This window comes from Daphnia pulex, chromosome 2, assembly GCF_021134715.1.
Source record: "Daphnia pulex isolate KAP4 chromosome 2, ASM2113471v1".
NCBI classification, from domain to species: Eukaryota; Metazoa; Arthropoda; class Branchiopoda; order Diplostraca; family Daphniidae; genus Daphnia; species Daphnia pulex.
The window spans coordinates 3,354,405-3,366,521 of NC_060018.1; the positions used below are offsets into that span (position 1 = coordinate 3,354,405).

General features: G+C 36.6%; 3 protein-coding genes and 2 long non-coding RNA genes across 5 annotated transcripts; 4 read left to right on the forward strand and 1 right to left on the reverse strand.

Annotated features, from left to right (window-relative positions):
• Positions 1-124: 124 nt before the first annotated feature.
• LOC124188401 lies at positions 125-1,557 on the forward strand. Its single transcript, XR_006872350.1, has 3 exons — positions 125-318; positions 409-1,128; positions 1,212-1,557. It is a non-coding gene; the product is annotated as an uncharacterized LOC124188401 (long non-coding RNA).
• A 706-nt stretch (positions 1,558-2,263) lies between these two features.
• Positions 2,264-6,289, forward strand: LOC124188402. Its single transcript, XM_046581007.1, has 14 exons — positions 2,264-2,419; positions 2,481-2,696; positions 2,770-2,946; positions 3,005-3,375; positions 3,449-3,674; positions 3,747-3,943; positions 4,012-4,192; positions 4,253-4,455; positions 4,517-4,762; positions 4,827-5,073; positions 5,152-5,267; positions 5,348-5,407; positions 5,469-5,613; positions 5,683-6,289. Exons 1-14 carry the CDS (start codon positions 2,375-2,377, stop codon positions 5,863-5,865), a joined length of 2,613 nt encoding a protein of 870 aa, XP_046436963.1. The 5' UTR covers positions 2,264-2,374; the 3' UTR covers positions 5,866-6,289.
• An 846-nt stretch (positions 6,290-7,135) lies between these two features.
• On the forward strand, positions 7,136-9,390 carry LOC124188403 (guanine nucleotide-binding protein subunit alpha homolog). Its single transcript, XM_046581008.1, has 6 exons — positions 7,136-7,456; positions 7,525-7,847; positions 8,106-8,156; positions 8,236-8,453; positions 8,525-8,690; positions 8,774-9,390. Exons 1-6 carry the CDS (start codon positions 7,309-7,311, stop codon positions 8,963-8,965), a joined length of 1,098 nt encoding a protein of 365 aa, XP_046436964.1. The 5' UTR covers positions 7,136-7,308; the 3' UTR covers positions 8,966-9,390.
• A 93-nt stretch (positions 9,391-9,483) lies between these two features.
• LOC124188404 (ankyrin repeat domain-containing protein 49-like) lies at positions 9,484-10,392 on the reverse strand. The gene is made up of 2 exons (XM_046581009.1): positions 10,154-10,392; positions 9,484-10,052 (listed from the first exon to the last, which is right to left on the reverse strand). The coding sequence occupies exons 1-2, from the start codon at positions 10,197-10,199 to the stop codon at positions 9,556-9,558; spliced, it is 543 nt and encodes a 180-aa protein (XP_046436965.1). The 5' UTR covers positions 10,200-10,392; the 3' UTR covers positions 9,484-9,555.
• A 146-nt stretch (positions 10,393-10,538) lies between these two features.
• Positions 10,539-12,106, forward strand: LOC124188405. The gene is made up of 4 exons (XR_006872351.1): positions 10,539-10,682; positions 11,114-11,216; positions 11,490-11,726; positions 11,792-12,106. It is a non-coding gene; the product is annotated as an uncharacterized LOC124188405 (long non-coding RNA).
• Positions 12,107-12,117: the final 11 nt, after the last annotated feature.

Here is a 12,117-nt window from a genome sequence, read left to right on the forward strand (position 1 = left end):
ATTTAATAGTTTAGTTAATAGTTTAGTCATTTTAGAGCTATGTATCAAATATATTGTTTAAGTCATTTTCACTGACAATTCAAATTCAGCGCCACAATTACAAAATTGTTTCTTGATTTGACCGCTAGGGCACCGTACTTGCAAGCACTCAAACCAAAACAATACTCGAAAAAAGAGAGGCCCATCCCATTCTTCTTTTATAATTTATAAATAGTTGCCGGAGCGGAGAGTCAGCTTGAAATACGTCAAAATATTTTAAGACAAGTTTACCTTGGGCAGATCGAAACGATCTATTGAAGAAAAGCAGAAAAGTCGGTGGTAAGAAAGCAAATCCGTGAAACTTTTTTTAATGAATCTTATCACTAAAGCTTGCTAAAAGCCTATTGAATCACTGTTCAAATACTATAGAGAATCGTTGATGGCTGATCCGGATCTGAAATCTATACCAAAGAAAACCCTCAAGAAGGTTATTCAAGAGTGCAATCTTAGTGCATTGTTATCTTCAGATGAAGGTCAAGCATTTTTCAAGTCATACCTGAGTCATCATCCAGAACACAGCAAGTACTGGAACTTCTACAACTCTGTCAGTGAAATCATTTTGAACTCTGACAACCAGGAGCAGCAACTAGACTCAATAAAGGAGTGTTTTGAGAAGCACATTTCCATAGGAGCTGATTCAGAGGATAGGGTTGATGCCTGTATTCAAAACAGAGCGGATGTAGAGAACTTGTCAAAAGCCATCAACGAAAAGGATTGTGAAAATCTTCAAAAAATTCTAAGTGAAAAGCAGCAATCTGCTTTTGAATATTTGAATCGAGAAGCTTTTCTCCCCTTGTTGCCTGAATTTAAAGGGTGCACTTCTAAAAAAACAAGCTGTGATCTGAGTTAAACCATGTTGGCAACTTTCTGGGAAGACACGTCTGTTTATTACTTTATCACTACTGTCTTTGCCATCATTTGCTTAACACTAACATGCCTCTGGAATGCAAAAAACATTACCCCCTCCCCACCTCCCAAAGAACAACAACAGAAAGATGGTTTAGGATTTCTGAGTTCAAGAAAACCTCTTCAGTTGGCTAAGCAGTTGGAAGAAAAACTTCCTGAAGAAGTGAAACTCTTGGAAAAGAAGTATTAAACAAACCTAACTTTATATGTACACATTTTTAGATCACTATGAACATTTGGATTTAACATTTTTACTTTTTATCAAGGGTTGAAACAGAACAAATGGAGGCTATCTACAAGCTGATGCAAAAGCACAGTGCCCAATTTGGAGACACCACAATGGATGACATGAAAAGTCAAATGCAGCTCTATGGTTTCTCTTGAAAAGCAAGCAAAGCCCTTTCTGGCATCTCCTAACATGTTGGCCTTCCATATTCTCTGTTGCCTGTTCCAAGTTGCACCTAAACAAACACTATCTATATAGACTAACCATCGCAACTGCCCAATCCTAAATAACGAAACGACACTACGGAAATGCTAGCTTGTTCTGTTTCATGTGACTTTATTCTGTTAAACATGTGAAAACTTCATAAATCGATTATCTTCTCCGTGTTTTGCTGAACATTGTTCATTTTTGGTGCGCGTCGACGAGCGACAACTTTATTTAGAATTAGGGGCTGTTTTCGAATTGACAGTGTAGAAATAAGCTGCTCATCAGTAGGATAAAATGTTGATGTACTAGTCCGTCAGAAAATAGCGGGTGAAATAACGACTTGACGAGAGATAAGTTGTAAAAATTATGACTAATTGAAGAATGAAAGACAAAAGCAATATTAAAGCAAAAGCCAATGCGTTGGCAACTATGTCTCACAGAGGACCGATAGGATGCCAAAATTTTTACGTCGAATTCATTCATGTTTTTCAAAGGTGATTGAAATTCTGTGGAGGGTGTACGTGATTTTCATCAGTTGCCAAAACTTCAAAAGAATCCTACCTCGCTTGTTGTCTTGACATTACTCGGTAGGCTTAAGTAAAAATAGGGAGCATCTGTTTAAAAATAATATGTGGGGTAAAATCTTGAACTTCCTTGTCTCTTCAAATAGTCGTTAATTTATACCGATGCAAATCTTGTGGCCTTATACAACCCAGTCAATCATCATCGCATAGATGCGCATTCCTAAATATGTTACTAATACATGCATACATTAATGCATTACAAACATAAAGCATTGGATCAAACTCGATAATGAAAATTCTTGGGACTGCATACTTGATACAAAATTGAAAATTGAAAAAGAAATTCTAATTTCAAATCCAAACGTGTCCGCTAGATGGTAGTAATGTTTGAGTACAATACCAAGTACACACTTGAATGGTGGGCACAAAGACAACTAAACTTTCTCGAGTTTTAGCTATTTAAAAAGGCAGTATGGCTCGATATTCGGGTTCAAAACAACTTCAAGGAAATTGGCTGGTAGTTTTTGTTGTTCTTCAGTCATCGAACTAACTTGCTAATTATGGTTTCGATTTTGTAGATTGTCGAATGTAAGGCCCACACAGCAGACGATACCAGCTTACCTAATTTGAAGGGAATTGAATTTCAATTAGAAAAAGGAGGTTCTGTTATTTGGAAAAATGAACGCAACGTCGATTTCCCCCCTACATTCTGTGATACTTATGAAGTATACTCTTCATCTTTTTCAACTTTTGTTCGGTTTGCTGGATTCAGTGGGAGTGTTATTGAATTTCGAGTAAGGCATCTAGCTTTTTATCATTATTTTACAAAATTGGACTTTTAACTGTATTATGATGACATATTTCTAGGTAGAAAAGCCCTCCCATCAAGAGCTGATTCTCTACTTTGATTCGTGGATCATTTTAACATGCAAAAGAATTACAACTAAGACCCAAAGTGGTTTAGACAATCCATTCACTCTCACACATGCACTGGAAGAAGGATATTTTTCTGACTTTGAATTGTGTGCAGCAAATGGCCATTCAGTAAGTTCATTTTGAACTACAATAATGTTTTTTTTTAATCTAAAATTTTTTTTTCTAGTTCCAGGTACACAAGACAATTCTCTCTCTTGGTCTAGGTGACTTTGATTGGGAATCCTTGAATGGGTTACCAGAAGCTGTACTTTCTACAGCACTACATTTCAGCTATTCCCACCATCTTCCCGCAACACTGAGCAGCCAAACAGCTAAATTATGCATTGAGCATTTCCAAAATCAACAGGCAATGGCAAACCTTGTTGAGTTGTGCCAATCTTTCCTAAGAAATACAGCCGCAAGAGTTGATTTGCACAGCCTAGTTAACAGCATTCATTTTTCACTAGAACGTATGATCTCTATGTTTGATAGTAATAACGAAGCTGATATGCTCGTCAATGCTGCTCGGTTGTGGCAATCGGTCAAACAAAGTTTAGGGTATGTAGAAATTTAATTTAAACGTTTATTATTAAAATTTAAAAACAAATCACTTTTTCTTTTCCGTACACAGAGAAGGTGTCCTTGTGGTCATTCGGTTTGTCCAATTATGCGTGACGTTTACAAAGCATAAAACAGATTTGTCATCTGAAGAACGTCGAGAGGTCATGACGTATTTTCGCTCCAGGCTGCCAGTATTTGTTTCTCAAGTTTATCGCCTTCTAAAATGCTTCCGCAATCTTATTGGCGGGCTTTCAGCAAGTCAGAATTTTGTCCTGGCCAGCTACATAGCTCCAGAGGTCTGTATAAATATTTTAAGCTGGTCTCTTCCGTTGTTCTTTGACAGTAATGTTTTCATACCATAATTTTAGGTGGAAGGTGCGTTGTCTGTCATTTGGGCCTTAGCCATAGAATGTAAAAATATCACCGAACAGATTGCATTTTCTTTTCGTGCCCAAACTTTGACTGGCCACTGTATTGCTGATACTTTGCTTGACAAAGAAGCCCATAAGCTGAAGAACTTGCACGAAAAGCTTTTGCTAGCCGTCAAATTTCTATCACATAAAAAGTTAGTCGTTTCTTTGTTTTTGTTTTTTAGCTAAAAAGTTTACCTTATTAAGTTTCTTAAACTCACAGGGAAAAGTATACAGAAATGAGTGTATCCTCGCAAGTACGCTCCGTCATGCGAAATATAAAACTTTTTGTGGAAGAGATTCCGTTGGTCATCTTTCGTCTAGAAGAAATTATCGCTTCTCTGGACGTATCTCTAACCATGGCTGAATTTCAATTCACGTTTTACAACGTTTCGTCAAAAATAGTACACATGGAAATTTCCTTACAATTTTCTACAGTTATTTTAATGGACTATATTAACCAGAACCAGACAATTAGTCATCTGAGAGAAATCAAAACGGAACCTAACGTTCGCGCCTTACTTCAGCAAGTCTGCGATTTGGTGCAGCGAGAAGAATTGAACGCGGCATTGATTGGATTGGAACTTCTAGAAAACACTGGACCGTCTACTACACATTCCACATGTCCACCCAACACTGAATCTACTGGAGCTGACTCTTTGCCGACGTACCTAATTGATGAAAATTAACTTTTAATATTTTTACCTTACTCATTGATGATTCGACAGGAATGGCGACTTAAGTATGTTTGGCCCGCTGTGTCGCGAGCCTATGGCAAGCAAAAGTCCCCTTGCTCGCCAAGTGTTTTTACTTTTGGAAAACCAAAATAATTCAGACCTAGAATTTGTACTTCCATCTGATGCTGATGCGAGCCAAATTAGCCATTTGGTCAAAGCACACCGTGTAATATTAGCTGCAAGATGTCGTTGGTTTCATCGTGCTCTTTTGTCTGGAATGCGAGAAGCAATTGACAGGTATACAACAGCAAAATATGCTTTTGACATCTTTGTCGTGTTTAAACTGCCCTTTTCTGACAAGGAAAATCACATTGCCCGACTGTTCTGCCCAGCTGCTATCACTATTTCTCCGTTTCCTTTATGGTGACCATATTGATCAAACTACTCTCAGTAATGAACAACTGATAGAGTTGTTAATCATGGCTGACCGGTTTGAGGTCGAACAACTTAGTGCCGGCTGTCAGACTGTTTTGACCTCTCGTTTAGACAATTCAAACGTTCTGTGTATGCTAGCCATCGCTGATCAATGGTCGGCTACACAACTTCAGGTATAAACATTTGTCCCGATTTCTTAATCGTAGTACTTAAAGGCAGGCCATACAATACGGTAATTGTTTGTTTATTAGGAGTCTTGCATTGCCTTTATTTGGAAAAACGGAGATTTGGTTGACAAAGAAGGGTTAGAGGACCTTCCTGCTCATCTGAGATCCCAAGTGCAGCTTCATACTTCAAACTCGAATACGTATTTTTCAAAAAATTATTCACAACAATAATTTTTTAAAACCTATTAACAAACTATAAATATTTATTGCTACAATCCAGATCGAAGCATCACTGGCTAAGTTCATCGCTCTATAGCGGAGATACCTACCGCGATATGTGGTATGAATAGGATTACACATAACTTGAATATCTGTATATTGATTTATTTTGTTTGTTGCAGGGGGGTGACCAGTAGTGATCGAAGTAGCAGTAGTAGGAGTAGCAGTTCTAGTTCCAGTAGTAGCAGTAGTAGTAAGGAGAGCGTGGATCTTTTGCAAGAATTGACGAATGAAATGCGTATTGCTGTAGCTGAAGTGGAACAAGAGGTTTTTTGAATATTGGTTGATTTGCCTCGAAAATCTTGGGCCTCTAATTTTGTTTTTCTTGTCCCTTAGCAACAGGAACAGCTTCTGGAAAATTGTGTCTCGGCTCTTGAAGATATCCTCGGAGGTGAAGTTTCTAGGCCTGAGCTTTTGCGGTTAGCCCTGGCGGCTGACTGTGACATTAATAGAGCCGTCAACTATTACCTTGCGCAGCCGGATCCTAGTAACGTTAGTACCAAAGGTTCCAGTAAATAAATATTCAAACTTTCCCCACTCGTGATGCATACATTTTAAATTTCCGCCGATCGTTCTGTTTCAACAGCTGCTCGAATGTTTCATCAACCATTGTATTGGTTTTCTTGCGTGGTTTCCCTCACTTGCTATCGCCTATTCACACCCCATTAAAAATATCGTTTAATATTATAATGATTGTTTACGGTTCTTTTTTTGGTTAATCTTGTATTTTATTCTGGTATTTTATTGATGGACGACGTTTTGTATTCTATAATTATTTCTGTGAACCGTCTCGTTACTTATGACGTCGATTGTGCAATCATCTCTAAATTATTACTTTATAGAAGAGTGGCTATATAATTATCGGAATTATCCCACTTCCGCATTAGTCTTTTTTTTTGTCATTTAGTTTTTCTTAATTCGAATACACAGTTGTAAAAGTGTCGTTAACTTCTGTCAAGTTTCTGTCAAGAAAGTAAGAAACCTACAATCGCGTACAATGTAACAACATTCATCTCTGAGAAAGTTAGCTATTTCATTAAAAACGATTTGTTACGTTGTAAGCTTTAAATAGGGACGCTTGGATCCTGTTTATGTTCGCTTGTGAGCAAAACCGTTAAAAAGCGTTCTCGAGTGACAAAAGTTGAAAACCAACACCGACGCTTCAGGTTATTAGGTCGGTTGTTAAAAAATATAAATGAATGATGAATCCCTTTAAAATCCCTCTGACGTCAGCGTGTTTCAGTCACCTCAAAATTTTCTATTGTTGTGTATTTTCGTAATCTCTCGTTATTTCTTATTTATAGGGAGCTACTCAACTTTTAACCTGCAAAAACCGTAAATGTTGGAAGCTCAAAAAGTTTGTAGTAGCTGATGCTCTATTCGTCTGTGTTCAAAGTCCTCGTCGTATATAGCGTATATAGATAGATAATTCAGTTTTGGAAGGACAGATGACAATTACAGTCTCAACTAACAGATCAAATTTATTCAGACTTTGATCCCTTATCGAACTGAGCCCTGAAATCGAATATCTTTGATTGGAGATTTGGAGTTGAAGAGCTACATGAAGTTCGTACGTATGTAGTTTATGTTTATGTCGATGATCAGGTGTGATATTTTAAGAAACACACTCGCGTAAATAGAAATGCAATCATTTTAAGTGTTTGTGTAATTAATTGTCTCTAATATTCAAGCAATTTTATATAAATTGAATTTCGTTTTTATATATTGTTTTTTGTTAAAGAATCGATTTAAAAATAAACGCCAATATTCACCACCAGATGACCATTTCGACATTTCGCAACGCCCCCCCACACAAATAATCTCTTGGCTTTGTTGTTGCTGCATTAGACCATTTTGAACTTGTTCTGGTTAGTTGCAACACAATAGGCGGGGTAAACAAATAATTTTTCTTCTCGACTCACGTGTCATGAACAAGTGTCGATATAGAAACTGAATCTGAAAATGACGAATCTTGTTCACTGCTGCCTACAGTGGAAGTATTCTGACGAAGAGATTGAGCAAATTCAGAGAAGTATAAAGATTGACAAACAAATCGAAAGGGAAAAGCACAACAACCGGCGCCAAGTCAAACTTTTGCTCCTTGGAGCAGGTGAGGTTTTTAATTATTAATCAATCTTATTACAACAAAGTTCAACATTAAAATATGTAAAAATGCAGGTGAGTCGGGAAAATCAACATTTCTCAAGCAGATGCGGATCATTCATGGAGTTAAGTTTGACACAGAAGCTATTCACGAGTTTCAATCTATTGTCTACCAGAATATCATAAGAGGCATGCGTGTCTTGGTTGATGCTCGCGAAAAACTACAAATTCCTTGGGAAAATCCAAACAATGCAAACTTGGCTCCATTCCTGTTAAGAGTAGATAATGTGATGCAGTTTGATACCAAAGTGTTTATGGAATATGCTGTCTACATTCAACAACTGTGGTGTGATCATGGTATCAGAGAAGCTTACGACAGAAGAAGAGAATTTCAGCTGGTAAGTGTGCCAACGTTTCACCATTTTTCCTTATTTAGTTTGTGATAATCTATCCAACATGCAGATAGTTTGTGCAAGTATAGAAGATTTCCTGTGTTTGGAATGAGATACATATTTCAATGTTATCAGTTATCACCAACATTATATTCTACCACTGAGTTATCATGAACAATTTAATATTTAGATACAGCTAAGCCCTAGTTCATATGATGTTAATCATGCTTGCCAATATGATTATATCATTCTTTATTCTTACAGAGTGACTCTGTTAAGTATTTTTTCGAAAATTTGGAAAGAATTGCCATAAAGGTACACAGAATTTTTGAATTGTTACAGTGTCGATCTTTGTTTATTTTTGTCATCGTTTTAATTGGTAAATTGTCTGTAGGATTACTTGCCGAATAATCAAGACATTCTTCATGCACGCAAAGCCACTAAAGGCGTAACCGAGTTTGTTATGACTATAAACTCAATCCCATTCCGCTTCGTGGACGTTGGAGGCCAACGTTCGCAAAGGCAGAAATGGCTTCAGTGCTTTGATTCGGTAACAGCCATCCTTTTTCTGGTATCATCTTCGGAATACGACCAAGTTTTAATGGAAGACAGGTAAATACGATAAATTGTGTTGCTGCTTTTTTAAATATAAATTATAATCCAAAATATATTTATACATATAGACGGACGAAACGTCTGGAAGAATCGAAGAACATTTTTGATACTATCGTCAACATTCGTTATTTACTGTCAGTTGCTTTTATCCTGTTTCTGAACAAAACTGACCTTCTTAAAGCCAAGCTTTTGACTCGAGCTTCTAATATTGCACTCTACTTTCCCGAGTATCAGGTATGTGTTACTTTTTTCCGTACAGACCTTTTTCTTTAATATAATGTTATCCAGATTTCAAGAATTCTTAAAAATTTTTTCAGGATGATCCATTTGATTTGTCTAAAGTCCAAGCCTTCATTTTAAATATGTTTGTATCTACTCGACGTAACAACCACCAAGTGCTTTATCATCATTTTACTACGGCTGTTGATACTGAAAATATAAACAAAGTTTTCGGTGCCGTCAAGGATTTCATTCTTCAAAAGCACCTGAAAGAAATTATGCTCCAATAGGCATATATATCCTGAATTGAAGTCAACTGAATCCGACATTATAGGCAAGCCGTTGTAAAGAATCTTTTAAATTGGATCGACTCTTGAGACGACCTATTTTTATGTCAAGAGCCTGTAAAATCGATTCTTATTCTTCTGTACATAAGATTTATTAAGTGCCCTTGAAAATTGCTCAGATTATTTGTGTCCGTTCTACTCGGCTCGTCTCTGAATATCCATATCATCGTTTGCCTTTTTTTTAAATAAGACCCTGTTACCCCGAGTTATTTTTATTCTCATCACAATTGCCATGCTCATAGAACATGAATCACTTGTTGAATGATAGTCATCCTCAAATAAAGCATTCCCTGATTCTTGATAATTGTAAGGGATAAAGAATTCCAATTAAGGTCGGAGAAAATATAAAACAGTTTACATTTGTCGTACGAACAATTGTTTTCAGTTTCGTTTAAAAATTTTTCTGCAAAATCGATTCAATTAAACAAAACAATTTGGGATTTTAAAATATAAAACAAATGTTTAGGAACCACACATGAAATATTTATTAGGCTCCACTTCAGGAGTTAACACATTACATTAGCAAGTAATAATTAAATACAATTCAAGGCTTCATTTACAATATCAAAGAGTTGTGAGTAAGGTCCACATCTACAAGATATTTCATAGGCTGTTTCACCATTAGTGCTCAAAATATTTGAATTAATCAAAGGGTGGTTTAACAAAATAAGCAAAGTGTCATAGGCAGTAGAATTGGATGAGGCCAAGTGTAATGGTGTGAGTCCACCTCTAGTTACCGAATTAACATTAGCACCCCATTCCAACAGTAAAGCCACACACAAACTACTATTCCATTTGCTCGCTGAATGCAATGGTTGCCAGAGTTCATTGGTCAATGCATCTGCTTTGGCATTGTGTTTGAGTAGTAACTCTGCAATGTTCAAATGATTTTCATAGCAGGCCCTATGAAGAGGACTGTAGCCATCACAGTCTTTCACATGAACCAATGCTGGATTACTTTGAACCAAAGTTTCAACTATGTCAATTTCTCCTTTAGCTGCAGCCCAAAGAATTTCTTTCTCCGGAGTTTCTGTAAGGAAACTATTTTAAATTTTGTTTTGATTTTAAATGGCACAGCAAACGGACATGGCTGACGTATCAGTTTCATTTCAAAGTGTAACGCTTTATTACCGTGTGGATTTTGTTCCTCTTCTACGTCATCATCGTCGGTGTCCATTTATTTACTACTTATCTGTTACTACTTAATTGAAACCAAATGGCAATTTGTTTTGACGTCAATTTGCTTCTACCACTTTCCAGTCATGCAAGATGAAACAGCATCAAAATGTGAGGCTTGAGGTCTTCGGTCTTGACTGTTGAGGAGGTATATTATTTTGTCACGCGAAGTCGCGAACCTGACTTTACGCGGTATCCTGAATCATCGATGCGCGGAATACTGAATATATCGTCTATCGTCTTCGTCCGTGGATGCTAAGTGCTGTCACTAGGTGGCTAAATATTTCAGTGTGTTTAGGGATTGAACTATTCAGCCCTAGTGTGTTGGATGTACTGGAGGGGGGGGGGGGGTCACCTTAGTTTTGACTTTTGAGACGAGAAAACCTAAAATCATTCTTTTTCTTCCGAGACGCTGGCCGAGAAGGTTACTCTAGACATCATTGCTGGGTACTATCTTTCCTGACATTGTTCTACATAAAAAAAGGTAATTCCTGCTTTTATCCTTAACGTGAATGTTTTTTATGGATAACATGGCCTTAAATTTATACTTGCAAATTCCATGTGGCCATGCCCTGTTGTACACTATTTCAAAATGTCGTCTCTTGCTGCATGCTGCACGTTTTGTCACATGTCAAAGTACTTCAGAACAGTACAAGTAATAATGTCGAGTAACTTAATAATCCTAAGACTTGTTACAACATGATAATACTGTGATCGAGAAATTAGTTTTTTTTTTTAAATTACCAATTATCAAACATTTGTAGTCAAAAGTTACACGTATTGTAAAATCTTCTGTGATTTGTTTTGCGAATTTTTTTAGTTGAGATATGCAGTAGAATCGAACTTGCGAAAACACACATTTAAGTTACTAATAATGAGAAGTTTATTTTACTAATCCTACTAATTTGTTGGCAGGTTGGTGGAGATTTTTCTCAACGTCCAGTGCCAAATTGACAAGATGTCTGATGTATCATGTTGCGAGATGAAAATGGGAAGAAAACAGGAAATCTGAAAAATGGTAACAATTTACTTGAAAGACAACTTAAGTGGGTTTGCATTTTGCTTAAATTGTAGCCTGTGTATTTGTTTTTTGATTAGAAATTACTTGAGTTTGGGTATAAAACTTTAGATAACATTTGACAATAACTGCTTCAAATAAGAGCCTTTGTGAAATATGAGCTTGTGAAAATTTTAATTTTCTTAAAAAATAGCTTTTCTCTAAGAACTGAATTTCCCTTTTTACACTAGCTTGAAGATGTTCTTGGTTAACTGATATTCCTTTGCTTTGTAGATTCCTTGGTCCAGTTTGGCGTTGGTGGTGATTCTGGTGTGCAGTGGTGTGGCAGTCATTTTCTGATTGAAAGATGCACTGAAATGCATTTTCTGCAGACCTGCAATTCAACATCCGACATCAATTTACCATGTTGGTGTTCCTGCAGTGTTTGAACTGTTGTGTGAAATAGTTGGTGTTGCCTTATGGTTGTCTTGCATTAAGGTGTCGTCTCTTGCGACTTTTACCCACGTTAAGGTATTGATGGATGAAAAATTTTATTTATTATTGACTCGAACTTAATCTCTTTTCTTTCGTTTCAGTTCGATCGTGTGCCGCTGTTTCAGACTTGATCTATTGTTGAAGCTGAGGAGTTGCTGAAATTCAAGACTGATAAATCATTAGATAATTAAAAATGAAAATCTTTTGTCCCTTTTCCCTAAGTAAACGAAATATCCTGTTGGTTAGTTTGAAAACTAGGAATGTTATAATAATGGGGAATTGCAACGAGTAAGAAAAGTTAACCACCAAGATTCTTTTATTCCGATGAACTCTACCGCCTTCACAAATATTCTTAAACATTTCGCTCTTAATCAATATTATTGCCTCGTTAAAAAAATAAATTGCTGAAACCAAAATTATTTTCTGC

Excerpts from the sequence above, each read along its gene's own strand:
- LOC124188403 (XM_046581008.1), top strand. The coding sequence starts at position 7,309 with ATGACGAATCTTGTTCACTGCTGCCTACAGTGGAAGTATTCTGACGAA. Across the intron at positions 7,457-7,524 it reads ACTTTTGCTCCTTGGAGCAG|GTGAGTCGGGAAAATCAACA; the intron begins GTGAGGTTTTTA and ends GTAAAAATGCAG. Across the intron at positions 8,454-8,524 it reads CAAGTTTTAATGGAAGACAG|ACGGACGAAACGTCTGGAAG; the intron begins GTAAATACGATA and ends TTATACATATAG.
- LOC124188404 (XM_046581009.1), bottom strand. The coding sequence starts at position 10,199 with ATGGACACCGACGATGATGACGTAGAAGAGGAACAAAATCCACACG. Across the intron at positions 10,053-10,153 it reads AGAGGAACAAAATCCACACG|AAACTCCGGAGAAAGAAATT; the intron begins GTAATAAAGCGT and ends GTTTCCTTACAG.
- LOC124188402 (XM_046581007.1), top strand. The coding sequence starts at position 2,375 with ATGGCTCGATATTCGGGTTCAAAACAACTTCAAGGAAATTGGCTG. Across the intron at positions 3,376-3,448 it reads TCGGTCAAACAAAGTTTAGG|AGAAGGTGTCCTTGTGGTCA; the intron begins GTATGTAGAAAT and ends TTCCGTACACAG. Across the intron at positions 5,268-5,347 it reads CATACTTCAAACTCGAATAC|ATCGAAGCATCACTGGCTAA; the intron begins GTATTTTTCAAA and ends GCTACAATCCAG.